Source organism: Aethalodelphis obliquidens, unplaced genomic scaffold (assembly GCF_003676395.1).
Source record: "Aethalodelphis obliquidens isolate GAN/ISIS:26980383/991018 unplaced genomic scaffold, ASM367639v1 scaffold55, whole genome shotgun sequence".
Classification (NCBI taxonomy): Eukaryota; Metazoa; Chordata; class Mammalia; order Artiodactyla; family Delphinidae; genus Aethalodelphis; species Aethalodelphis obliquidens.
The window spans coordinates 440,270-467,614 of NW_020837999.1; the positions used below are offsets into that span (position 1 = coordinate 440,270).

Below are 27,345 nucleotides of genomic sequence, written 5' to 3' on the forward strand. Positions count from 1 at the left end.
GTCAAGTGAGCATCCGGCCCAGAATTCAGCAATTCAGAGTAGGATAAGTTTCAGCGTTGTTCTTTAATAATTTAAGACTGACACACAGCCACCTACTCCCAGAGAGTCCCAACCCTTTGGGCAGTGGACGCGCCCAGGCAGGACAGCGCATCCCGCTGCTCGTGCCCTGCCATCTCCCTGCCAGCGGCCCACCTACAGCTGCCCTCAGGGAGTCTGGGCAGAGAGCTTGTGGCTGGGGACAGCTTGGCACCAGCTGCAGCCCGTGTCCAAGGAGAAGGAAGACAGAGGTCCTCATGGCCAGGCTGTGGTGGGGGGCAGGGCTGGTCTGGCCGGTCCCACTGGCCACAGCTGCACTTCCCTGAAATTGGTCTCGGTTTCATTTTGTTCCTTCAACCTTATATCACAAAGATTTCCCAGAACTTCCTAATATTCTGACTACCAGATAACATCTCCCAGATGTTCTCCCACCAGACCACATGTGCTAATTTTGGGTTTGGAATATATGGTCAATGGCTGTAAGGCTGTTACTCCAGGACACTTTGTCCATTTCTGGAAAAAAAAGCAAAGGTGTCGAATGGGAGCTGGGAGAAATGAGACTGAAAAAGGCGGGCTCAAGGCCAATATGGCCGAGTACTTTCTTTGGCTCTGGAGTGGGAGGGGCTGGGGGAGCCCTTGACAGTGTGGGATGGGACCTGGGGGTAAGGCGATGCTCAGGGACCAACCGAAGGACCCACTGCATCTCTCCCCTCCCCCTGCCAACAAAGGTGCAGGAAGATGTTGACAACACCTCAGGCCTGGTCAGGGCGGAAGACCCATATCTTTTTCCCGGTTCTGCATAAATTAACATCCTCAAACAACATACACAAACAGGCTCCTTCCCTCTGCTAAAGTGGTCAGTCACAGAAGCCCTGCCGAGGCCCAAGGGGTTTCGAGCCACCATGTTCATTTTCAGTAGACAAAGCAGCTTTATGTAGTGCATTCCCAGCCACCCCCTGGGGCGGCTCAGAGTTTCCAAGGGGGTGACGGTGAGGGCAAAGGCACCTCCGGGTCACCGTGGGACAGGCCTCTGCCTCAGCACACGGATCGACAAGCTCTCCGAGTGGGCCAGGAGCTCCCTAATGTGAGCCAAGCCCAGCCCTGCAACCTTGGCCCCGTTCACCTCGAGGATCTCATCCCCCACTCCCAGCAGCCCCGAGTACAGCTTGGCCGTCCTCTCATCAGCCATCTCCTGCACGTAGAGCCCTGCAAAGGAGAACAGGAGAACTGACACAGGCAATCCAAATCAAAGACATGCAGCTCTGTGGAAGGCCCAGGTGGATGCTGTTTGGGGTGGAGGGGAGGCAGGTGCTCATACAGGGCACTACACACACACACGCACACACGCACACACACACACACTCTCCCTCATTGTTCCACTTCACAACCGCAACTGGCCTTATAAATAGATACAGTGTGCCCACCTCCATGGTACAACTTCATTTCTCTGTCTCCTCTTTTAAAATCCTCCTAATACAAATAATGCTTTAAGCTGTTATTATTCATGTATACCCCAGTGTGAATGAGCTAATCTTATCTTTTTCTGGGATAAGCTTTGATTGTAAAATAGGGAGGAAAATGTTGAAAAATTGAGACAAAGACCTACTACATGCCTGGCACCCTGCTAGGTGGGATTCACAAATAAGACCCAGCTGCTGCCCTCAAGTAGCTGGGGGGCGGATGGTATCACTGGAGTAGCGAACGTGGCTGAGGTCAAATCCAAACCTGGTTTGCTTCACAGGATTGTCTGGGACTAGCCCTGGCCTCAGTCTTCCTCGGATACGGTTCCTTACTTAGGATTCAGAGGCTTCTGGGCAAAAGCCCAGGAAACATAGAAATTCTGGCCGCGTGTTTAAAGTCATCGTGGCTCACTTTTCCCTTCTTCACACGTACCCTCTCCCCTCAGTGACCTCAAGAGGCCCCACCTGGCTGGGACCATTCCCTGGGTCTCTAAGGTAGGGTGAGCCTGGGAAGAACCTGCTTCTCCTTTCCTGGGGTTCAATGCGAGGAACTCAGTGGAGCAGGCTCTGGAAGGTTCTGGAAGCCTCGAGCTGCGCTGGGCTCCCTCGCTACACAGTGCAGGACGGTCCAGCTGAGGGAGCCCCTCTTGCCTCAACTTCTGCTGAAAACCTTTCAAACTCTCCGTCAGCTGCTTCCACCTGACAGTAAGGGAGCACAGGCTCTTCCAGGGAAAGCTGGGTGCCCTCCACCCGGACGCACTGAGTGAGCACAGGTGTGCAGAGCTCAGGCCCTTCCGCAGGAGGACTGCAGGGTGGGGACCCTATGCCGCGACAGCCCCTGCAGGACTCACTCAGGTTAGCGTTGCCTTAAGCACCCTTGCTGCTCCCCAGCCTGGACTTGGCTGGCTGATTAGAAACATTAAGCAGCTGCCCATCCCTGACTCCCTGCTTCCTCTTCCTAAAATCAGCTTCCTTAGAAGGGACCTGAAAGAGCATCTCGTCTGGTCCCCCAGTCTCCAGCTGGAAGCCTTTTAAGATGTCTTGGACGAGTGGAAGGTCATCTTCTGGTCCGCTCAGCCCCGCAGGAGATTCTGGCCCCAACAGAAGTCAAGCTTTTCAGAGCCCACCCTCTGAAATTCGGGTTTGAAAGTGCATTGAAACCTCCTCCGAGGCACCTGAAGGTTTGCAGCTCTGGCTGTAGCAAATCCGATCTGTTGACATACTCCTTCTCCCTGGTCTGACCTGCGGAACGGCCTCTCAGTGCTTCTTGGCAGGGCTGAGCCCTTCCTGCAAGGCCGGCTCCCTCCTGACAAGGTCTGTCGGCCATCTTGGCTGCACAGGGCTTTTCTCTCAGCCCTTGCCCTATCCTTTCCCTCTTCTTTCTGGGTTCTTTAACAGCTTGTCTGCCCTGTGTACATGTCGGTGGCATGGGGAGAGGCAGGTAAGGAGGGCAGGGGTGGAGCCCGCAGAAACGGCTGCTGTACCGCAGAACATGCCAGTCGGGAGTGATGAGAAAACCCCAAAGAACGCAGCTGGAGGCCCAGACACTGCTGTCATGCCTGGGGTAGGTTTCACAACTGAAAGTCACGACACAAATATGACAGAAAGACTGCTATCGTAGGCATTTACCGTCTGCTGGAAACGGCCTTTGTTAAGGATGTATGATCTCTGTGTTGTACTCAATTAGAAGCAGAAGGCAAAGCCTGCTGTTCTCACATGCCTGTACAGAATCAGATGTGATAGCCAGCAAGTAACACCAGCATCTTGATGTTTTAGTGAGGAATGCAAACCTGCCCCAGCTCATGGCCCCTCTGAGGCCCAGGAGAAGTGACCCCTGGCTGCTGGAGCATGGCCTGTGGCAAGGAGGCACCAGCACCAGTCATGTTCCATGTGTGAGGGGAGCTCTGCATGACATCCAGCAGCCAACTGCAGTGGCAGGAGCAGGGCACCAGCTGGGCAGGACAGGGAAGAGCCTGTACCAGCTAGGTGAGGGGCATCCTGGGGAGCAGGCCCGGCCAGAGCCCAGGAAGCTCTTGGTCATTAGAGCCCCCTGCCCATCAGCAGTCTATGACAGGGGATGGGGGGAGGGGGTCCCACTGCCTGCAAAGGGGCCTAAAGGGACTTTTGGGGAGGATGGGGGGCATAGTAGAATGGCCAGTTGGGTATGATCTCACATTGACAGATGACGCAGATCATGTCTGCCCCCGTCTGGAGTTCTACTCCCGCAATACACATTCTTTTTCTGAAGAGGGAGGGGAAGAAATGGGCCAGGCACTTTCCCATATACCTCACTGAATGCTCCTTATGACTCTTCCAGGTAGGGTTTCATTAGCTTCATTTCACAAATTAGAGACCCGAGGCTCAGAGTGGGTAAGTAACCTGCTCAAGGTCACACAGCCAGCGGAGGCGCTGGAGTACAAACCACACTGTTGTCCAGCTATGCCTGCATGCTGCCTTTCTGGGAGAGCCTGTCTCCCTCACCGAAGGAGAGAGGAAGCTGGAGGAACGGGCAGAGTGGCTAACAGGCCGTGGAGCACTTTGCAATGGTCAACATATGCTCACAACGGCCATCTCCCTGTGAGGAGAGACAGGCGCCCTCCTGAGGGCCAGAGTGGGGATAAACTCATCCTCCCTTCCTCTCGCACTCATGTAAACTCCATCAGCCAACAGTCAGAACTACCTTCAAGTCAACCAGACCCCGGCCACTTCTCACCACCTCCACAGCCGCCCCAGTCTAAGCCGCCACCACCATGTCTTCCCTGGACTGTTGAAATAGCCCTAAAACTGGTCTCCCTGGCTCCACCGTCACCCCACTAGGGTCTGTTCTCAACACGGCAGCCAGTGAGCCTGTTGAAGTGTTCAATCAGAGCATGTCAGTCCCTGCTCCAAGCGCCTGGTGGCTCCTGTCTCACTGGCAAGAAAGCCCCTTCTGACCTCAGCTCAGTCTCTCTCCCCCATTTCTGGGCTCAGCTGTCTCCCCACCTTTCTGCCCTCAGCTCAGTCTCTCCCCTTCACCCCTCTGTCCAGCTTGACCTCCTTGCAGTTCCTCCCACAGGCCAAGCTCATTCCCAGCCCTCAGGGCCTCGCACTGGCTGTTCCCTCTGCCTGGAATGCACTTCCCCAGACACCACATTGCCCACCCTCACTTCACTCCACTGTCTGTCTGCTCAGGGGTCTCTTCTCAGAAAAGCTGCCCCACTGGTACTCCCATACTCACTGCCCTTGGGCCTTATCCTGCTTTATTTGTGTTTGTTTCTTAGTACTCTTCGCCATCTGACATACATATAACACATTATATGTATATATAAAATATATAAATAAATATAAATAAACATATGTGTATATATATATATATATATATATATATATATATTTGTAGATACAGTCTAGCTCCCTCATGAGAACGTGCACTCCTGAGGATGAGGATTTTGTCTGTTCCATTTACTGCTCTATCCCCAGTATCTACAACCACCTAGGAGGTGCTCAGGTATATTGTTGAAAAAGGACTGATGGAACATACGCAAGAACTCGCTGTGTTCTGCAAGTCTGGCAGCAGGCAGATTTCAGCCAGCTAAATCATCTTGACCTAGGATATCAAAGCAGAGGACTAAACCCTCCATGGCACAGCCCAGCCAGGGCAGCTTTGCGCGTGTCTTTCTGTGTCTGTCTCTCCCTTTCTTCCTCCTCACTCTCCTCTCCTTCCCACTCCTGCACGTCTGTCTTCCTTCCTTCCTCATCTCATCGGAGAAATATATGTCAAGGTCCCTTGCCCTGTGATGGATTCTGACCCACAGACCTTGGGGAAAGGCCTGGGGAAGTCATTTTGCCCTGAAAGATTCATGGGGCAGGGCTGAGAGCTGGCCAGAGTGCAGAAGGATGTTCAGAGCCCCTCCCTGATCCTGCCAGTAATGAATCAAGACCCGGCAGGCCGCCCAGCCAGGGGCCTGGAGCCAGCCCTGAGGGAGGGGCCTGGACGCACAGACAGGCAGGCACGGTCCTCGGTCCACGTGCCCAGACATACTCCACAGCTAGAGGAAGGGAACCAGTTAAACACACCAGCCACACCCAAGGGATCCAGGGAAGCAGCCAGCACGAACAACCTCCCTCAGGCTCTCCAGTGACAAGATGGCATTAAGATTCTGATTTCAGGATGGACAGAGGGACAGCGGAGCAAGCCTGCCATCTCTACCCCCTTGAGGGGAGAATTCCAGTCCTTTCTCTGAGAGGCTCTCTGAGTCCAGAGCTCACTCATTGTTCAGCCAAAGACAGGAAAGGAAAACGACCACAGCCAGAAGGCACTGCAGTGGTTTGCCAAGGCCCCAGGGCTGTGGAGCCAGAAAAGGGGGGGGGGCGGGCCTACCTGAGTCCCGGCGTCCGTTCCCAGAGGCCACACAGAAGCCGAAAGTGCCCTCCGGGGAGCGCTGTAGCTGCAGCTGGCTCGTGCCGTCCGGGAACACCTCCACCATGCGGCCCACAGCGCGAGCCAGGCCCGGGGCACTCACGTCCTCCACGCTGAGGGAGGGCCGGGGCGGTGCCTTGGCTGGCCTGTGAGGGGCCGGAGGCGAGTGAGGGCAAAGAGAGCCAGCACTGGGGCCCAGCCCCTCCCTGGCTGAAAGATGGCGGATGCCACGAGCCAGGGCTGAGCCTGGCGGGTTCCCACAGCCGTCTGAGGCTCCGCAGAGCCCGCTGCAGACCCAGAAGCCCCTCCCCCAAGAGCAGTGGTTGTTCACCTTTTTTGGTGCAGAGATCTCTCTTGAGAATCTGCTGAAAGCTTTAATTTTACATAAAACTTCCAGGAGTTAATGGACCCCCTGAAGTTCCTCCATGGAGCCCCGGGTGAGAGCAGCTAGCCTAGCAGGTCTTATCAGAGAGGGTGGATTTCTCTAGGCAGGGTCACAGGGCGAGGGCCTCTTTGGGGGCCATGTCTCTGGATCTTCAGTAAGATCTTTCGCTGGGCTAAGGAAGCTCCCTGAACATTCTGATTTCAAAATGTAGAGCGACGGAGGAATCAAACCTTCCAACTCTACAGAAACCCCAACCCCTGTCCAGTTGCACAGGACAAGGGCACCGAGGAATGGGCTCCAAGACCCCTGAGGCAACTGAGGCACAGGTAGTCAGCCTCACTTTCTCTTTTAAAGGGACCCCCCCCCCCCTCGGGCCGTGCTGCTAAGGCAGGAAGCATATAACTCCACTGTCCATGCCCTGGGTTTACGCTCCAAACCACTTGCCCACTCTTACCTGTCAGCTGCATTGTGATGCCCTGGCTCCCCTACCAGGTAGAGGTTGGACCGGTCCACCTTGCCACTCAGCAGAGAATGGAGGTTCTGAAAAGAGGCAGCTTTCCAACGTTGGCGAGAGGGTGACACCTAGTGGGAAAGGCCCAATATTGCAGGTGAGAAAAGCCACCTGGCAAGGGCTTGACAGAGAGGGGACCCCAACCATGAACCTGAGAGCCTGCTAAGAAAGTAATGGCATAAGCTTTTGTCATTACTTCAAAGTGCTTAACAGGAATAACCATAACTTACTTAAGGAGATGGGCCTATGTAGGCGTTTTGAAGCTTCAAAGTAAAAAAAATTGGGGGCTGAAATAAAAACTGAATAGGGTAATGCTAATTATCTCACTTATTAAGAAAATCTAATTTTTTCCTTGATTATGAAAAAAGGGTGAAATCAATCACAGAATAATAAACACAATTGTAGAATTAAAATCTTAGTTTGTGATTCTTTAGTATCCCTTTTATGATTGCTGACGTTAAAAATTTTATCAAGTATGCACCTTAAAACGCTGTGCATTAAAAAGATGGACAAGACGAAAGTCCCTCAAGGAGTTTGCACCATGGTGGGGGTGAGGTGAGCATGGACAGGTCAAAAGCCCTAAATGCATGTTGTAAGTGTGAGGCTAGAAGCACGGACAATGCTGTGCAGGGAAGCAGAGACAGACTCAGCTCAGGAGGCTCCAGGGCACTGGAGGAGCTGACGCCTGGGCGGGGCCTGAAGCATGAGCTCTCCAGGTGGAGACGGAGGTGGGGTGTTCCAGGCAGAAGAAATAGCAGATGCGGACAGAGAGAGATGGGAGAAAGCACGGATGTTCTGGAACATACTCGTGGTTTAGGTGGCTGGGCTGCAGAGGTGATGGGAGACAGGCTGGAGCCAAGGGGCCACACCCAGAAGGACCTTATTTGACCTGATGAGGAGCCACTGAGTGATGTTAATCAGAAGAGTTACAAGGTCAGATCTGTGTTCTAGAAACTGACCCAGTGAGGAGGCTATTCCAAGGGTGGGGGTGGGAGGCAGGAAGAGGCCGACTTTTAAACAAATACCGCACACATTATTTATCACGCTGGAAATCCGTGCTCTCAGGAAGATGTATTATCAAGAAGCTTAAGAGGGGGCCCTGACCTTGCCTCAGGGCTCCGGAGGCCTTCTGGGAGAAGTCAACTCAGAATGGAAAGATAAGCAGGCATTCCCCAGGGAAACGGGGGAGGGGAGAAGGGAGGAGCCTTCCAGATGCAGGTGCAAAGGTCAAAGAGCCATAGCCACTAGAGGATGTGGGAGCAGCCCACGTGGCGAAGGTGCTCACTGCCCACTCAGAAGGGCAAAAGGAAAACCAAGCCAGGGCAGCAGCCATCCACCCTCTCACCACACACACCTGTCAATACAACAGTCTAACAGGAAGGTGTTCACCCTGAGACGTGTCATGAATATACCAGGCTGAGATGGAGTCTTCTTTCATGTTCTTTTTTCAGTTCTTGAACAATTCTTTCTGCTGCGCAGTCCTCCTGGCACTTGCTCCCACTCTTTCTTGGCCAGCTTACTTCCTAACTTTGCCCACTTGGCTTACATGGCCCATAACCCCTCTCCTACACTAATGGGCTGTCATTTCCCTTGGGCTTACAGAGATTGAAGCTTTGATGGCCATACATCCTGGCACCACGGCTCAGACACACTGGGGACAAATCTAACTTCATGAGAAAAGCAGCAAATTCCTGGAGCACAATGCCACTCTAGGCTTTTGTCCCCAGCTTGAGATGGCTTTGCTTTTGTTTCTTTGTCTTCCATTCATTCATCCAGCAAATATTTATTCTGTACGGGGTGCAAGACAACCAATGGAATTTCCATTCAGCCTGCGTTCTCTTCCCTGCTTCAGCCTGAAAAATGAAAGGCTCCAGTGCCCCAAACTGCAATTGCCTGCTTCGTTCTGCCCATGGGAGGGAGCAGCAAAGAGAAGAATAGACATAATACCTGGAAACACCTGGAATAGAACAGCACTTCCAGAGACATAGCTGAGAGTTAGGTGCTACTGTTGGTTTGCTGTTGGTTTATCCTCTAGCACGTGGGAGGGGGGACTTTAGCAGGCGGCCCTGCATTCACTCACTCACTCACTCATTCATTCACTGTGTATTGAGTATGTCTACCATACTAATCATCATACTAAATATTTGGAATGTAAAGATCAAGTAGTGTCTCTGCAGGGAATCACATTCCACTGAGGGGACACAGACAAAAGTTAAAATACTATGTGACACGTTCCGTGAAGGAGGGAAGCACAGGATGAGAAGGGAAGACAGAGCAGAGGTGCCCAGCTCAGCCCAAGGAGGGACTGGAAGTGGCTTCCTGGAGAAGGCAGTGCCTTCAGTGTTGATGGAGGAGCAGACATTAGCAGGTAGAGAAAAGCATTTCCGGTGAAGGTTCAAAGTCAGACTGTGTGGCCTGATGACAGAACTGCAAAGTCAAGGATAAATGGGGTCAAGTGTTAGAAGAGTGATGAGATGAACGCAGTCAGATCACAGAAACCCTTTGGCAATGTCGAGTGATCTGAACTTTATCCTGGGGGTGATAAGGGACCAACAGCAGGTGTTCAACGAGGGGATGGCAAGGCCAGATTTGCACACTGGAAGGACCACTCTGAAAACCACATGGAGAAAGACGGGGCAGGGATGCTCGCCAGGAGGCCGTTGAGGTGATCCAGGTGGGAAGTGATCTGTGCTAGACTAAAGAGTGGCTGTGGCCATGGAAAAGGTTCCAAAACGATCAGGCAGTCGACACCAGGACTGGGCAGAGGTGGCAGAGTGAGGGCGGGGGTCTAGGATGAGCCCAGGCTCGGGCAGCAGGGTGGAAGGACAGAAGCTTGGGTGCTGCCCACTCCCACTGTGTGCAGGGAATCCATGGCTCACGGATGGACTGTGGGAACGCCAGTAGCTTCCCTTTCTCCACCTGGGACTCCTTGGGCAGCACCCGCAGCACTTCTTTCCTCCTTCCACCTTTCATTCCAATGGTGGCTACACCCCCACTGGCCTCACACACCCCTCGGCTGGGCCCTTGGGACTCACCGGATGCAGGGATTGTAACGATGGGGCTCTCTTCATTTTGGGGGCGCTGGTGTGTGAAGCCGGGCTGGGCGCAGGGGGCTGCAGCTGCTCCACACTGTAGCTGCGGGACTTGCCCAGCTTGGGCCTTGTGCCCTGACTTGTCAGGGCCAAGAAGAACTTCTTCAGCCCCAGGGTGGAGGAGATGCTGCCGCTGCTTTTCTTGTTCTTGTCAGAAGGGGCAGCTGAGGGCAGGCTGGGTCCCACACTGACCCCTGGCAATGCTCTGAAACGCAAAGATGGACATGAGGTGGGTGGGAGAGGGCTGGAGGAGGCAAGGGCCCATCCTGTGTGCCCCAGATGGGCCCACACCACTGCCTCACTGATGAAGTGACAGCCAGGCTGCAGAAAGGAGGCCGCGTGGTTTTCTGAAGGATGCTCTGCTTGGGTAGACGTTAGGGAGAAGCTCAGACAAGACCCCTGGTGTCACACTCAACTGTGGGTTCACTCAGTCGTCCGTCCATCCAATATTTCTTCAGAAGCTCTTCTACGCCTCTTCTTGGCAGATAACTGGGGTATGTGATAAACATGACAGGCAAGACCCTTACTCTCGGGAGCTTACAAACAACAGAGTAGTAAACAAAGGAGAAAACCCACCAGCAACCGATCAACAGGGTGAATCGGAGAGTGACACGGTGGCCGGGGAAGGCCTCTCTGAGAAGATGACATTTAAACCGAGGGCTGAATGGCAGCAAGGAGCCAGTCCTGTTGAGCCCGGAGGTGAGAATTCCAGGGCAAGGGAACAGCTGGAATCACAGCTCTGGGCAGGAAGAGGCTCAGTGTGTGGTGGGTTCAAGGACATAATGGGACCAGGTCCACAGGACTTCCAACATAATAAGCAAGGGGGGAAAGAGGGGTCGGATGGGGTCAGACAGGTGGGCCGAGGCCGGATTACACTGAGTGCTATAAGCCAAGGTAAGGGGTTTGAATTCTACTCCAAATGAGAGGAAAAACCATTGGGGGGTTTCAGCAGGAGAAATGACACCATTTAATTAAGGTTTTAAAAAGATACCTTGGACTGCGGTATGGAGAAGGAACTGCAGGGGCGAGAGGGAAGGCAGAGAGCAGGTAGGGACCATTAGATTTGTACAGGAAGAAGGAATGCACCGAGACCAGGAGAAATGCCGTCCAGGTGGCTGCAGGAGCCACCTGTGTGGATGGCCATGTGCTGTGTGTTTGCCGGGAGGAGGACCCGGGGAAGCAGCTTTTGTCGAGAGTGATTGAGACTTCCACTAGGCCTTTCAGGCATCCCAGTGGAGATGTCGGGGGAGCTGGATACACGAATCTGGAGTTCTGGGGAGCACATGGGGCTGGAGATCTGGCTTCAGTGGCATGTGAAGCCTTGGGCTACATGTCACCAGGAATGGTGCATAGTGGAGAAGAGAAGGCCCGGCCAGAGGACCAGCTCACCAAGGCTCTGAGGCCCCAGAGCAAGGACTCAGACCCTCAGTGCTGGAGGAGAGCATGGAAACATGAGTGCCGGGCTGTTTCCCAGCCCAGAGTCAGGAGCAAGTCCTCTCAGACGGAGAGCCCATCCTGGGTGCACCTCGAGGGCTGGGACTGTCTGCACAGCTGTGCCTAGCACAGTGCCTGGAGCTTCAGACCGTTCAATGAAAGTACGAGCGAATAACCACATACACTAGACCGAACGGGGCTGGCAAAGGAGTGCTGGGGTGCCACGCTTGCACCTAGTCTAGGAGTCGCCCGAGGATGGGGAGTAGTCAGCTTATCACGCTGCCACTCCAGGGGGTCTCCTTCCCCACCCAGCGCCCTAATCCCCCACCTCCTCCATCAGGGCTGTTGCTCCTGTCACTCACCGGGATGACACATGCCCTACAGAACTTGGCTCTGTCCTCTGCAGGCCGCCCTCTGGTTCCTGGCCGGACTCTGTCTCCTCTGAGGCCGGGGAGAAGGTGATGCCCACGGAGCTGATGGTGCCAACAGCTGCTGAGGCGAGACAGCCCTGGAGTCCTCCTGCAACAGCCACAGCATCCCTCCTGTGTCACTGATCCATCCCCATGGGTCATGGGCAGGGGGCAGATGTTCCCAACCCAACGACAAAGGCAGGAGAGCCAGAGGAAGATGGAGAGAAGTGGGAGCCCCACGAGAGCAGTGGAGGCAGTGGTGAGACACACGCCAAGCAGGGAGGGGTATTATTTCCTGCTGAACCCCATCACCCCCAGCACAGCACCTCGTGCACAGCAGATGAGAAATAAACATCTGTGAAATGAAGGGCTGCTTGTGATAAGCCGTGTCCCTCCTATATCAAGAGATAGTTGGAGTGGGGGGCGGATTTTGTATTCCTGGGACAAAAGCCGCAACCTTGCTGGCTGTGACATCTAACAGCTAAACGATAGCCACCGTTTTTGGAGCACGTGTGAAGTTCTAGACAATGAATTAAATGCCCTACAGAGACTATTTCATGGGTTCCTAGATGGGTCCTATCATTCTTCTCAGGTTACAGAGGAGGAGCCCAGGACCTCCTGGCTAATGAGAGGAGAAGCCTCACCTGGCCCTCTGCTCCAGGTCTCGAGCAGGTGAAGGCCAGGCTGCCCGAAAGGTCTGCATCTCTCAGAATAAACGCCCCATAGGAAGTGGGTAGGGGCAGCCAGCAGCCAGCCTAGAGCCCGCCCGACAGAAGAAAACCACACCTCAGCACAGGGCAGGCGGGAGCTCAGGGTGGGGCCTGCTTCCTCAAGGTTCGTGTGAGCAAGGGAGGGAGAGGGAGAGTGTTTGCTCCCCGCGTGTAGTGGAGCGTGTGGCCGGCACACCGGGGCAGGGCAGGGGGGCGCTCGGCATCCACATTAGCAGTAAGGTCAGTAAGGCCGTCACCTCTCTGCCCTCTTCTCCTCCACTCTGTTTCCAAGCCCTGGTTCCCCCCCACCCCCCGAGCCATCACAGCCCCAGGGCTGCCAGAGCCGCGGGCACGGGAAGGCAAGGCTGTGTATGTCGGGCCTATTATCTCTGCCTAAGAGTGAGCGGCTGAGCTGCTCACCACAGATCACAACATCGGGGATCACAGCCCAAGGGCCGCCAGTGCTCAGGATTTGCCCATGATATGAGGACCCCTTCCAAGGGCAGAGGTGATACCCTCTATCCTTCAGCAGCCTTTGCTGCTGAAACCTAACAGCCTGCCCAGCAGGCTCGGGGATCTAGGAGGGCTCGGGCACCAGAGAACGACCCCAGCACTGTTTGTAGGAGCTCTGCTCACTGAGCACCCGGACGGCACGTCTGCTTCGCCACATGGAGGAGGCCTCGAGGGCTGGATTCCTGCTGAATTACTTCATTTATGCATCCCCCACAGGGCCTAGGATGGCGCCTGGCCTGTAGCAGGTGTTCAGTCAATACTGAATGAATGCGTGAATGAATGAAAGGACGACCTTCAAGCAGAAGGACCTTAGCCGTGTGATTATTTGGCGTTTGCTGCTCTTAGTAAATCCTGGAGCTGCTTCTTCTTCCTGCTCTGTTGGTAGCAAAATTCCCTTAAAGCCCAGGCCTCTGGCAGCCACAGAGCTTGGAGCTCCTGTACACACCTCAGGGCTCCCACTACTGCCGCCCCCAGGGTGAGCTGGCTCATCCGCCTCCAGGCTGATGTGGAATCCTGTACCAGCCCACGGACCCCACCAGCTTCCCCAACATTCGCCCCGGCTCTGGGGGCTCCTCGGGGCTGCTATAGGAACGGTGCCTGGGTGTGTCATCTATTAAGATGAACAGTAAGTGAAGACTCGGAGTGCCTGGTGGGCCACAGACCCAGCCTGTGGCCTCTGGTCTAGGGCCGCCCTAGCCCCAGGGGAATCCCTTACCATCTCCGTGGTCCTCCGGCGGCACTGCAGGCTTCTGGCTATAGGTGCCCTTCTCCCCACTGCCCGCGAGGATGGCTCCTCCCCAGGGCTCCTGCAGCCCCTGGGGCGTGCTGTTGTTGCAGTGACCGGTGGACGGGGCCCGCAGGGGGTGCGTGACACAGGGGCTGCGGGGCTGGGGCTGCGGCCGGGTGAGCTCACAGGCCCTGGGAACTACGCTTCTGGAAAAAGGCACGGAGGTGTCCATAGGCTCTCCCTGGTCACCCGGCCTGCGAAGTCCAGCCAGGGCTGCCTTCCTGTGAGACACAGGGGAGGTGGTTTTCTTTGAAGAGGGAGGGGTCGGCACCCAGCCTTCGGGGGAGAGGGAAGCGGTTGGCTGCTGGGCCTGGTGGGGGGCAGAGGGCTCTGTGTGGCTCTGATTCGGGGAGTCAGTTCCCAGAGACTCTTGGCTGTCTACAACTTGGGCTTGTCTGCCTGGCCCCGAGGAGCCCACCTTCATGGAAGAGGCGATGGCATAGGCTGTCCGGGAATCCACCGGCTGAGCCCAGTGATTTTCCAGCCCTGGTCCAGGCTGGGACCCCAGGGAAGCCCTCTTAGAGTCCTGGACAAGAGGCTTAGAGAAAGCATCTTCTCTGGGGAGCAAAGTCCCCTCAGGCGTCTGTCCCATGCCTTCCGTCACCTCATCCAACACCTCCACTAGCTCCAGCCCAGGCAGGTAGTGCGGGGCCTGGGGGCTCCGGAGCGGCCCCATTTCATCCTTTTGGAACCACCCGTGGCCTCCCCGAGGCCTGGAGGCCCGCAGACGGGGGCTGCTGCCGCGGACCCTACTGGGCTGGGAGGTCCCGGCCTCCTCACTGTCGGTCCTGCAGCTGTCGGAGGTGTCCGTGCTGTCCAGGGCCGAGTCTACCTCCTCGGGGCGCGCCTGGCCCCCGATGTGCGTCTCCCGGATCCACTCGGTGTGGAGTCTGGGCTCGGCAGGGAAGAGCCGGAGGGGGCCGCCCAGGCCCCGAGGGCTGCGGGGCTGCACCAACGCTCCCTCCACCCCGCAGGCGGCTTCGCGCTCCCGGAGGACCCTCGGGTCGGGGGCGATGCTGTGGCCGCAGGCTCGGCACCTCCTTTCGCTGCCCTGAGCGGGCGGCGGCGCGGGAAGGCCCCGGGGCTCCAGCCCGCCCAGCAGCGGGTGGAGAGACCCTGCGCCCGCGTCCTGGCGCCGGCAGCCCCCGTGGACGTAGTCGGCGAGGTCGGGCTTGGAGCGCAGGGGGCCCTGGTCCGCCGGCTGCAGCGTGGTGCTCAGCACCTGGCGCTGACGCTGCTGCAGCCGCTCGAGGTAGCGGGACTCGGCGTCGCGGGCTGATTCATCCTCAAAGCGGACGTGGGACGGCGAGGCGGCCCGCTTCGGCCACTGCCCGCTGCTGGACTCCCCGCTGGAGGAGTCACTCGTGTTCCCGTTCTGGAGGTTGTCTCTGCAGGCAAGGGTCATCCTCGGGTCCAAGGCTGGGCTTTTCCACCCATCTCTGATGGGGAGGCGGGAGGAGACAGGTCACGGGCAGAAAGAGGGGAGGAAGGTACAGACTCCCCGCTGGGCACCCACCAGCCCCGCTCCACCCTGGGGTACAGTCTCCCACTGTGCTCAGTGGAACTACAACCCAAAGTTGCCCCCAGTCAGGCTCCTCCGGAGTCGGGCAGCAAAGCAGAGCAGCTTACAGGTGCATCCCGCTCCTGAACACAGCGCTAAGCAAAGTGAGCACAACCGACTGCACGTTTGGCTCTCCCTCTGCTGCCTGGCTCAGCCTGAGTTAAGATGAAACACTGTTAAACTCAGGATTGTACAGAAGGATGATACCGAAGTCCTCGTGCGTGCATGTGTGTGTGTGTGTGTGTGTGTGTGTGTGTTTAGGAGAAGTGAGCCTGGCCATCATGGGCATCTGGTGAATTGTGATGAATTGTGGCAATGCTGTATTTTTTATAAAGGTTTAATGGGAAGAGCATACTTCAAGTCTCCATGGAGACTGTGTAGGACCTGCAGTCAGTGTTTCTAAACATTCCTGCTCTCAAAAGTATCTACTCAGGGATCCTAATCATCTTGCTTGGACAAAATTTAGACAGAGTGACACTGGTGTTTCTTCTTGGTCTCTCCACCTTGTCTGTTCCAACACCCCCTCGTGTACCTGCCCCTCCCCAGGCCCTCACGCTTGCCCCGAAAAGCTGTGATGACAATTACTGTGCTAGGAAGAGTCCTCAACCTTTGGTCTGGGAGACACTGTGGCTGGTGGTCAAGTCCTGCTCAGCTCAAGAAAAGACCTGCACAACTCTCACACTGGGCCTCTTAGAGCCAGGCAACCTGAGGTTCAGAGCCCTGTGCAAATGGACCCAGGCCTACAGGTCATTTCCCATCAGAGACCACCTAAGTAGAGACAAGGCTCCTCCCTTCCTTTCGCAGCAGCACCTCCCCACCAATCTACTGCTGAGTGGCTGGGATTCACATCATTTCTGACATTTCTCACTTCTTTGTCACTCACGCTGGACCCCTGCAGTGGCCTCTTATTCATTGGTCCTCCTGGAGCAAAGCTTCATCACACCATCTCTCAAGGGGGACACAGGATCAAGTTCACAGTCTTTGGGGTAAAAATACATTCCTCTCTGCCTTCCTCTCCAGCTCTGTCCCCCACCACCCACTTGTAAGGCCTCCACCCCATCTACCTCATGCAACCCTCCTGCCCCTGTCTCCTGGAATGTTTCTTCTTAACCTGACTGCATTTGGTCCCTAGGTATTAAATCTTACCTGTGTACAGAGACCATGTGTGGTGGTTAATTTGATGTGTCAGCTGGGCTGGGCCATGGTCAAACATTATTATACTCGATCAAACATTATTCTTGATGTTTTTGTGAAGATGTTTTTTTGGATAAGATCAATATTTAAACTGGTGGACTTCAAATAACGCTGATCACCCTCCATGGTTTGATGGGCCTCATCCAATCAGTTGAAGGTCTTAATAGAACAAAGACTGATCTCCTCTGAGCAAGAAGGAATTCTGCCAGCTGACTGCCTTTGGATTTGAGCTGCAACTCTGGCCTGGGTCTCAAGCCTGACAGCCTACCCTACTGACTTTGGACTTTAAAGCTTCCATGATACCATGAGCCAATATTTTTAAATAAATTTTTCTCTCCATATATAAACACACATCGTGCTGATTCTTTCTCTGGAGAACCCTGACTAATATACATCTTGATGGTGTCTCCTCCTCTGAATACCCATGCCATTCGTCATCAGAGACTCGGACGATGTCAGGGCTGGAAGGGACTGCCATGACCACGTGACCCCTCCTCGTTTCTATAAAGGAGAGGCCACACAAGACCAGTTCCTGGGCTGACCAGCACCTGAACAGCTGGGAAAGGCAAGGTGCAGGAATTTTTTCTCCCTCACGGAGCCACGAAAATAGAACTAGACATTGACCATGCTAATGGTCAAGTGCTGTCTGGAGACAGGGGCCTGGATTTTAGAGACCTGCTACTTCTTTCCAATTACCGAGAAGAGCACCCATGTAGACAGTTATCTATGCCGGCATACTTTATGTGTTACGTTACTGCTTTCAGTCCTCAGAGCGCCTACAAAGGCTTCCCTAACTATACCCTGTTCCTAGCACATTTTGCTCAAGCCTGTCTTGACACTCCAACTTCTTATAAATGAAATGTATGTGAGTGATTGGTTGATTTACTAATCCTTCCTCTAATTGGATGCTTCTGGAGGAAGGATGCCAATGCTCTCAAAAAGGCTGCCTTAATGTGAGTTCCTTCCTCACCAAATTCACAGCTGCAACAGAAAGACAGATGTGGTATGCAATTAAAAGGAAAAGTGTTCAGACACTAGCAGGACGAAAATATCCGTGTTTAACAACTACTGTTAAAACATGCCAACCAGTGGGGAGAGCAGCCACTGAACTGGTTGATTTCTCTAACTATACATGGCATTGACTGGACTGGACAGTGTGTTCTTCCAGGCTGTGCTTTCTGTATGGATAAATGGTCTTGCCTGTCTGACTCAGGTGAACATGTGTTCGCCTGGGCTCTGAGGGTGTCACTGGCCATTCCTAATCATCCCCCTCCCTGGCTGCCGCGATAGCCAAGCCACTGACTAGTCTCATAGCCCTGATGGGTTGGAATGATCTGGATCGCAGATGGCGTGGACTATGATGTATAGAGGCTACCCTTGGGGGTCATGGGATAGAATGAGAGGTCAGAGTTAAATTGTCCAAGACTGATTCCCTGCAAAGCTCCGTGGCAACCAGCTAGGGCTGAGAGCTTAAGGCACTCACTCACCTGTGCCATGTCAGATCACTACAACCTCAAATCTTGGACCCCAGGCCTCTGGTCACACCAGGAGAGGGGCTGGTGCTCACCCAACCGTGACTGCTGAGCCGGTGGAATAAAGCTAGAGCCAAGGTCCTGCTGTGTCATACTGCATTGTACCCTAGGTCCCGATTCACACCAAGGAGTGGGGTGAGTACTTCTTAAGTCAGGCAGCTGAAGAGTGCCACAGTGCAAGCTCTGGGGGCCTTCCTGGAGCCTGACACGAGGTGTTCACTAGGTGTTTACCCTGCCCTGGGATGCAGTGGGCAGTGGGGGACTGCACACCTGCCACCACTCCTGACTCCAGCATTTCCCAATGGGTGCTCCTCCAGGAGAATTTTTTTTAAAAGAACTACTGCGAAGCAAGTGGGTCTGCCTGCTTTGAGATCTGAGCAGATGCTATGCTTGAAAGGGCTGCTCTGAGGAATACTGAGGCATTGTCAGTCATCCTGTTTTCTGGAACCCATAGGCACACAAGGCCATCTTATCACTAGGCCCAAGAGCCGCAGTACGTGGGAGCCACGATTCTTCCAGGGCCCATGAAAATGTGTTAGGTTCTTTTAATGTCAAAAGAGAATAAATAAATGCACTTTTAAATCAAAGAAAACATTCTCAGATGTAATATTAATATATTCACCTTTAAGCCAGCATGGTCATAAAATACAATTTTTAACTTTGTTTGTGGAGGAAGGAGCCCACAAAGGCAAGAGTGCCTAGGGCTCCCAAAAGTCATACCGTGGGCTTGCATTTGGAGAGGGATTTGTGGCTGAGATGTACAGCTCCTGAGTAGGCTCGCCCCTGGTGAGGAGGGTACAGTGTTTCTCTGCTTGTCTCAGCATGGCTGGGGAAGTCCCTCTGATCCCCCTGCTTGTGACAATTCTCTTTAAGTGACTGTGAAGCACTGCAGTGCCCTTGCCACCTAGGACCCCATCTGCACCTGCATCTCTTGAGCCTGTCAGGATCTCAGAAGGGGCTGTGAGATAATCACTCTGGTGGGCTCACTGTCCGTGTGGGGTTCCTGGGTCAGCTCTCCAGAGCATTTTTGCCCAGTAAAGGAAGGCTCTAGGCAGAGAAACAGCATCACCTCACCCCCCAGAAACAAGGGGAGCCCCACTGAGCAGAGGCTCTGCCCCTGCTGCACAGGCAGGATGCCCTGGTCAGCCAGGCCCAGCCGGTGGAGGAAAGGCCCACTGGGAGATCCAGTACACGGGCTTAGACACAGCAACCCCCTCCAAGCCCCAGAGGGCGATGCCCTGCTCTGCTGACAGGCTGTGGGCTATACTTTCTGAGGAGGGAAAAATAAAGCTCAGCTTTCGAGGCAGTACATTCCTAATCTAATAAGGAAGTCCAGGTCCTGTCAGCCACATTACCAACCTTAACTTTTACATTCAAGATGGAGAATCGAGCCATCCTGGAATTCATGCCAAAGGTACAAACAATATTTTTGTTCTAAAAGAAGAAATGGAGAGATGCAGGAGAGCTTAATCACATAAGCTTCCTTCAAGTCAGTTAACTGAATCCCAGAGGTCTCCACCAGTAGTGCTGGGACCAGTGCATAAATGTACGGTGAAGATTCTGGAGACAAGTACCGAGCGAATAAGGCACTAGAGCAGCAAGCAAACACCATACCTGCCGAGCTTCTCAATATTAGGCACAGCAGATGCCTCAACCATCCCTCTCGGAGAGGATTCCGTCTGCACAGACTCTGGGGCTGAACGGCCTCCTTGGGAAGGTCGCTTTCTACAACAATGCTGTCCTAACCACACAAGCTGCGTGCGGTCCTACGTGGCCACTACCTGACATAGGACAACAGCACTTACGGTGTCACCTTCCCAGGCCCTGCCTCTTGCTCACGTGTTCTGCCCTCCTGGGATTAGGAACACCAACATAGGTGTTCCCGTCCCCCAAATGGCAAGAGGTTGTGCTTCCAAGAGCTGCTCAATTTCTACACTGATTTGCTTCCAGAAAATGCGGCTGCTGCTTTCTACCTCTTCACCTCCTGGAAAAACCAGTCTGTTCAGGATTACCCCAGCTACCTCCAGCTAGACCCGAGATAAAGAAGACCTTCTGGAGACTGCTCTGCCTGCCCCACTCTTCCATCATTTTTCATCAGCCTGCTCTTTGGAAGGAGTGATGCCTCTGGGCTCAGGGGGTGCATGAGGGGCTCCTGCATCTAATGAGGCCCCAGGCCTGTGTGGCACCTCCAAGTTAGCTCAGCATGTCTCTCCAGGGCGATCTGACAAGCGTACCCTTTAGAAGCATTTGCAGCAAGCCATCTGGCATTGATTTTTCAGCTATACCCTCTGAGGATTCACCAGTGCTGCCAAGTCAAAGTAATTCTTTTCTGGACACAGCAGCTGCTAAAGTGGGTCACCTTGCATTTCAGTAGCATTTCTGCTGCTGGAGAAGAGCCTGGTGAAAGGGAACCTACTTTAAGCTTAGTGACTGGGTGGTCGTGAGATGCTGACGTGATGTGGGGAAGAGGAAGTGTCCAAAGTACATTTATACCATCCAGTCTGTTTTGCAGATAGTCTTGCCTGTTTTGAGGCTCCCCAACTCCACCTAAGTACCTAAAGAAAGTGGAACCGGAGGTTTCCATGGAAGTCTAAGGCTCTGGGCCTCATATACATGCAGAGTAGAACAGTTAGGATGCTTCAGAGGAGCCACTCCCATTCCTAACTAGTGTCCTCCAGCCAGAGGGAGACAAGGTACAAAATGTGGAGATAGAGAGTAGCCTGTTTGGTACATCTTGCCAGGATTTAGGGTCTCCTGAGCCCCTCTCCCAGGGGTCACAGTGACACTGAACACAGGCAGGCTGCAGCCTTCTGCTCCTGCTGGAGTCATCTCAAAGGTGCCAGGAAGGTACTCAGCCTTTAACGAGAGGGCTCAGCATCCCCTCAAAGAGCACGCGATCCAGTTCCACTGAGAATCCTTGCTGCCTCTAGTGCCCCCTGTGCCGTGGTCCTGCTGGGGCCTGGGGCACTTTGGCACAGGCTGGCTGCCTCACCGCAGGCCAGCTGCACCAGCAAATGCCACATGTAAGTGACTGCTTGGGATGCACTGTACACGGAACAGGCACAATGACGGGGATGGGATGTCATGCAAGGAGTAGCCACATATGTGGAATGCTGGTCTGAACGTCCTTGAACTTGTACTTTTCCCATCTCTTCATCCCTGATGAGCTCAGCCTCCCTCATAGCTCCAGCATCATGAAATCAGGGTAATGACCAAATCCGCAGTTCTGACTTCTCTCCTCCTCTACGGCTCCTGTATCCAACTACCAGATAAGCATCTCCAGTGGGTGTTCTATGGGCAACCCTTCCAAAGCCTGATCCTGCACCTAGGCTTCACCTCTCGGCTAAGGACCCACCACACCTCCAGACACCAAGTCAGAACCTGGGCTGCATCCTGGATGCCTCCCCTTCTCATGCTCCCCTCATCCAGTTGATTAAATGATTAACAGTCAGAGGTAACACTCGTATCGTACTCACTATATGCTGAGTGCTGTTCTAAACACTTTACATATATTAACTCACATAACCCTCACAACAACCCTGTTAAGATAGGCACTCGTATGATTCCCATTTTGCAGATGAGGAGACTGACGCACATAGACTTCCCTAAGAGCACACAGCTAGTAAGTGGCAGAGCCAGAATTCAGTGGTCTGGTTCCAGAGTTTTAACCGCTTCTCTGCTGCCTCATTAAGCCTGCTTGCTCTGTGTCCTGGCAATCTCTCACCTCCACACCCTGCCCCCATCACTGCTCACCAGGATCACGGTGCAGCCTCCTCACTGCCCCTGAGTCCCCAGATCCAACCCATGCCTGCAGTCAGACCAGCTTTCCTGAAATGCAAATGTGATGGTGCTACCCACCTGCCTCAGATCCTTTGGTGGCTCCTAGCTATTACGGGAGGCATCCAAACTGTTCAGCAGGCCTGGAGGCCTCCATGACTGGCCTCCACCGAGCCTTCTGGCCTTCACACCGTGCACCCCCCAGCATGTCCTCAGGCTCCAGCCTGGCCAAACTCCTGAGCATGGTGCTTCTGCTCAGTTTTTGACCCCAGGATGCTCACCCCTGCCTCCCTCATCTGCCCTCATCTGAATATCTACATCTCCTTCAAGCCCCAACTTACAAGCCACACCCTCCAGAGCCTCCCCTGTCCTTTCCAGCGGTGTTACAGTAGGCTTCCTGCCCTGCACACGCATCTTTCCTCTCCTACACCACCGCCCACGGAACCGTATTGATCCGTGTGCCCGTCTTTTTCCCTGGAGACTGTGACCTCTGTCCTCCAGGGAGCTCGGATTATGTTCCATAACAGAACACGGGCAGGCCCTCAATGAAGGTGTGCTGACTGACTAGAATGAAAGCAATGCCTGACACAGGAAAAACTCACACACAGACAGGAGGGAGGAGTGAGCAGCGGCATTATGGCTGGATCCCATCTCTTCTTCTGCCACAGCCCTCCCAGGCCAGTCTGAGCCGGGCCCCACTCACCGGCTGCCCTGGGCAAGGGTGGGTACAATATCGTGGCTGGCACGGACGGGCCGGGTCCTGGCCTTCATGCGGGCTCGCTGAAGCAGATGCTTGGCTTCCTCATGCCTGGGGCTCAGCACGGGCTCCGGCTTGGGACTAAAGGACCTGCAGGGTGGCACGTGGGCCAGAGCAGGTTGGGGAGGGATTAGAAGAAAATAACACGGATTAGGAGGGCTTTAACAGTGTCGAGCGTGGCTATGCCAGAAACAGCCCTGCGTGTGCAGCCTTCCTTGTCCAGCTCCCACACGGAGGGCACCTAGCCTGGGGCCTGGGGCCTGGCCCTGAGAGACTCTGGATGGGACCAGGGAGCTGGCCCACCTTGGACATCTGCTCAGAGACCGGAGGCAGAGAGCCCAGGAGGATCTAGAAAAGGGTAGGGGAGTCTCCAGATTATTCTATTGTTCCTTCCCTGGGCAGACAGAGGGAGTTATCTTGGAGGAGGGGGAGAAAAGGGCCTGGGGTTGTCGGGCTGGGCTCGTGCCCAGCCAGCCAGATGGTCTTCACACGTGTCCCCTCCCTCTCTCCTTCTGTCTCTCTCTGCACCCACACGTACCCACTGGAGCTCCCACCGCACCATCCTGAGCTCCCACTGCAGACACAAGGAATCAGCGCTCTGCCCGTCACTGTGCTGCTCCTCTGAGGGAATGACATTTTCATAAGGCCTCAGTCCCAATCCCGACAGGCATCAGTCCCGGGCTGAGAGACATGAAGCTGGACCCATATTAAGTCAGCAGTGGCTCGGGTTCGTAATAATAAAGGTCCTCTAGCAGTCCTCTCCGCCTCCCGCGTGTGCTGCCTCCTCCCCAGCCAGTCCAGAGCTGCAGAAAATGATAGCAGCTCTTTTTCAAAGCCACCTCCCAGACAATGACATGCAGCCAGCGCTGGACTCCCCCTGACCGGAGCCCACCCGTCCCCAGCCAGGCTGGCTGGGGACGGGTGCGCTCTCCACTTGACAGATGAGGGCTCCGGAGCACAGAGGAGCACCTGGTGCGTCGTCGCTCAAGGTCGGACATCGAGTGAAGCAGAGCAGGCGTCAGCCAGCCCCAGTGTCTCCACATCCCCCGTCCCCTCCCCGCCCCTGGTCCCAGAGCAGGCCGAGGCGGAGTGGCTTCCGCAGCCCCGTGGCTGCTCCTGTCCTCACTGCACATATGTTGGGCTGTCCTCACTAGGGGGGGGTCCGTAGAAAGAGGACCTGGGCAGGTAGAGGCTCAGCCCGGCCTGCATCTCAGACTGCAGCCCGCCAAATCCCGTGCCTTACCCACCCCATGGGTCACCTGGAGAAAGAGGCCTTGTCTTGACAAGGGGAAGGTACCAAATAGTTTCCTAGGTGACAGATGACAGAGATGTGAGTGGGAAATGGCACAACCCTGAGGTCTCCTTGGGACAACCTTAGACAAGCTCTGGGCAGACCATGATTTTTTTTTCCTTCTTTTTTCTTTTTTTCTCATTATTTGCACCTAATCCTGCAATTGGGGCCAAGATAAAAAATAAGAACTGCCAGAACAAAGGCACCATCTGTGCCTATGAACCCTGGCAGGGCCCAGGCGCAGTGCGGGAACCAGGAGGGCTTACGGCAGAGAATGAAAGTGAGTCTCCAGGCCTGCTGCCCTGTGAGGAGAGGCCTCCCTTTGCACAGCTTCCCGGGCAGGCAGGGCCTCCAACGTACGGCCGAGAGCAGCTGTGCTCCCCGAGGCTCCGGCTCCGCCAGCAGAGATAATGAGGTTACCAGCCCGGGGAGAGATGCATCTGCAGCCGCAGGCCTCTGGCTGCCAGCCCGCACGCTCGGAGCCTTCCGGTGACAGCTGTGGTTCCCCGGCTGTCGGAGGGCATTTGTCACAAGACCTGGTGGGCAGGCAGGAGGGCTCCAGGCAGCTGGCCAGATGCTGCCAAGATCGGCCTTCCCCCCAGGTTTTTAAACCATTTTCCAGCTTGGCTGTTTCCTTTCTGCTCCCTCTACTTGGAGCTGTTAATTTTTTTTTTTTCCCATCAGCTGCCCTGCTTTGGTTCCTGGCAGACAAAGCTGGTTTCTCCACTGATTAGAAAAGCAGGGTTTTTTAGGCGCCTGGAGGCATCCATGCAGTAACAAACTGAGCAGGGAGGGGAGCAGCAGCTACCTTCACAGATGGCAGCCAGGGTCAGCGGGGCAGGCAGCTCCCGGTCACGGTGCACCCTGGAGAGGACAGGCCCTGACAGCCCTGTGGCGGGAAGGGGGTCTTTCTCCCAAGCGGCAGGGGGCAGACAGGTGCAGCGCTGTGAGCCTGTCCCAGTCTAACTGCCCAGCCCCCATCACTGCATTGTCTTGGTCCACCCGAGGGGCAACAACCCTGCCCGGCAGACAGGTTCTGACTCCTGAGGAGAAGGGAGACCCTCCACTCTAATCCGACCACAGCCCTGGAGCCAACCCCTTCCCATCACGGACTATAACCCACCGTCCCAGCTGTCACAGTTCCATTAGAGATTTCCTGGAAGGACTGGGGTGGTCCCTGTGTGGCTTGGCAAAGACAACTCCATCTGAGCACAGAGAGCTTTTGTCATGGCCATGAAAGCTCGTACATGGAGGGCTCATGAGCTCAGCGGGTGAGGCACAGGGAGAAAGTGGCTGAGTGCTTCCCCCAGGCCTGTTTCCCCATTGGTAGACAGCGGGAGTTACACAGGGGACAGAACTCACATTGCCACCCTGTAAGCCAGGGCCTTTGGCCAGGTAGCCTGCCGTACCACAGGGTGGGGTGGGGGACCCTGACGTCCTCTGCGGGGGGTTCACAGATGTTTGGCCCTCAAGAAGCAGCAACGCCTAAAAGGGCTACTGGCTGGGGACCACGGGACTTCCACGTGCGTATTCTGGCCCTTCCATCTGCCCCTCCAACCACCAGCATCCTAAGCTGCTCCCCAGGACAAAGGGCGGCATGCAGCCCCCTCCTGCTCTGGTCTCTCCACCTAAGCCCGTTTCCTAGCAGAGAGACAGGCTTAGCTCTGACTGCAGCTCCCCTCCCACCCAGGCACAGCCAGGTCAGGCTCTCCAGTCAGGACAACCACCATTGTCCCCCAGTCAGAGAGGTCGGGGGACAGAGTGTCCTCCTTCTGCAGCCATCATAATCCTAGATTAAAATAATAAGCTCCAGCAAGTCCAGCTTTAACTCCTTCATCCCAGGAATATGAATTAGGGAAACAATTTGGAATGTAAAGAGATCTGACATTTCCCAGATTCCAGGATGCAGCAAGTAGAGGGAAAATACAGTGTACAGAACACATATAAGCCTTTCTGCCCAGCATTTGTGCCATTTTTGTATATTAGAAAGCTTTTTGATGACCAAGGATAGAGCGCTCCTGCTGTCACACTGTGTGCGGTTCCCCGAGTGAGGGGAATTGGAAAGGTGGGCCCAGAACCGATTCTGGAACACGTGTTCCATGAAGGCAGGGGCCTGTCTGGGCTCATTACCACAGACACCTTCTTCCCAGGGCTGCGGGACACGGACAGGACAGAGCTGAGAGTGGTGGTTAGAAGCGTGGCTCTGGGGCAGCCTGCCCAGGTTCTAATTCTGGGCTGCCACTTACCAGCTGTGTCACCCTGGCAGGTCACTTAGGGGTTAAGGCTCAGCTTCCTCCTCTCCTAAATAGGGGCTCAGTTGTTAAGTGAGACTGATCCCCTTATAAGAGCTGAGCACAGAGCCAGGAACTTGGTGAGATTCCATCGATATTAGCATTTATTATTACTGCTTTTACTATTTGCACCATTATTTTGTTAAGTTACTCTCACCCCCTTACTGAGCAAAGGATGGAATCCCTGAACACGAACTAAAATCACCTGCCGAAGAGATCCCCTTTTTGTCTGCCAGAAAGGCGTGTTTAGAAGAGACAGGCCATCTTAAAGCTAGAGAGGGTTTGGTGGGTTTTGTTCTAGACCTTCAGAGCCCTTAGCAGGGCTCCACAGAAAAGGCAATTTCCATAGAATGGGGAATGGGAGGAGGCTGTTTGGTAGCGGAGGGACACTGCTGCCCAGATAATAAAAAGGCGCTTCTCTCAACAGAGAAGGAAGAGCTGTTTAAGAATGGCATATACCTGGACAAAACTCTAATTCGAAAAGATACATGCACCCCTATGTTCACAGCAGCGCTATGCACAACAGCCAAGACATGGAAACAAGCTAAGTGTCCATCGACAGACGAATGGCTAAAGAAGATGTGGTACATATATACAATGGAATACTACTCAGCCATAAAAAGGAATGAAATAATGCCATTTGCAGCCACATGGATGCAACCAGAGATTATCATACCAAATGAAGTCAGTCAGAAAGAGAAAGACAAATACTATATGATATCACTTATATGTGGAATCTAAAATATGACACAAATGAACTTACCTACAAAACAGAAATAGACTTACAGACATAGAGAACAGACTTGTGGTTGCCAAGGGGGAAGGGGGGTGGGGGAGGAAAGGATTGGGAGTTTTGGATTAGCAGATGCAAACTATCGGTATTATATACAGAATGGATAAACAACAAGATCCAACTATATAGCACAGGGAACTATATTCAATATCCTGTGATAAACCATAATGGAAAAGAATATGTATAACTGAATCACTTTGCTGTACAGCAGAAATTAACACAACATTATAAGTCAACTATACTTCAATAAAATAAACTTTTCAAAAAAAGAATGGCTGCTGTGGGATACGCTCATTGAACACCTTTGAAAAGATCTGGGTGGAGGTGTGCAGAGCTTCCCTAGGACGTCGACTCCTTACAGAGAGAGCAAAAAGGCTCTGTCCTTGCCTTCCTGAAGAAGGAGGACAAAAAA

General features: G+C 54.3%; 1 protein-coding gene across 1 annotated transcript in view; it reads right to left on the minus strand.

Moving 5' to 3' along the window:
• Positions 1–246: 246 nt before the first annotated feature.
• Positions 247–27,345, minus strand: part of KIAA1614 (KIAA1614 ortholog) — a 36,030-nt gene continuing 8,931 nt past the window's right edge. The window contains exons 4-10 of the mRNA XM_027086139.1: positions 22,505–22,648; positions 13,666–15,176; positions 11,680–11,836; positions 9,827–10,088; positions 6,735–6,862; positions 5,857–6,041; positions 247–1,242 (exon numbers count right to left, since the gene is read on the minus strand). Coding sequence (XP_026941940.1) covers positions 1,049–1,242; positions 5,857–6,041; positions 6,735–6,862; positions 9,827–10,088; positions 11,680–11,836; positions 13,666–15,176; positions 22,505–22,648 — 2,581 coding nt within the window. The 3' untranslated portion in view covers positions 247–1,048. The remainder of the gene's footprint in view (positions 1,243–5,856; positions 6,042–6,734; positions 6,863–9,826; positions 10,089–11,679; positions 11,837–13,665; positions 15,177–22,504; positions 22,649–27,345) is intronic.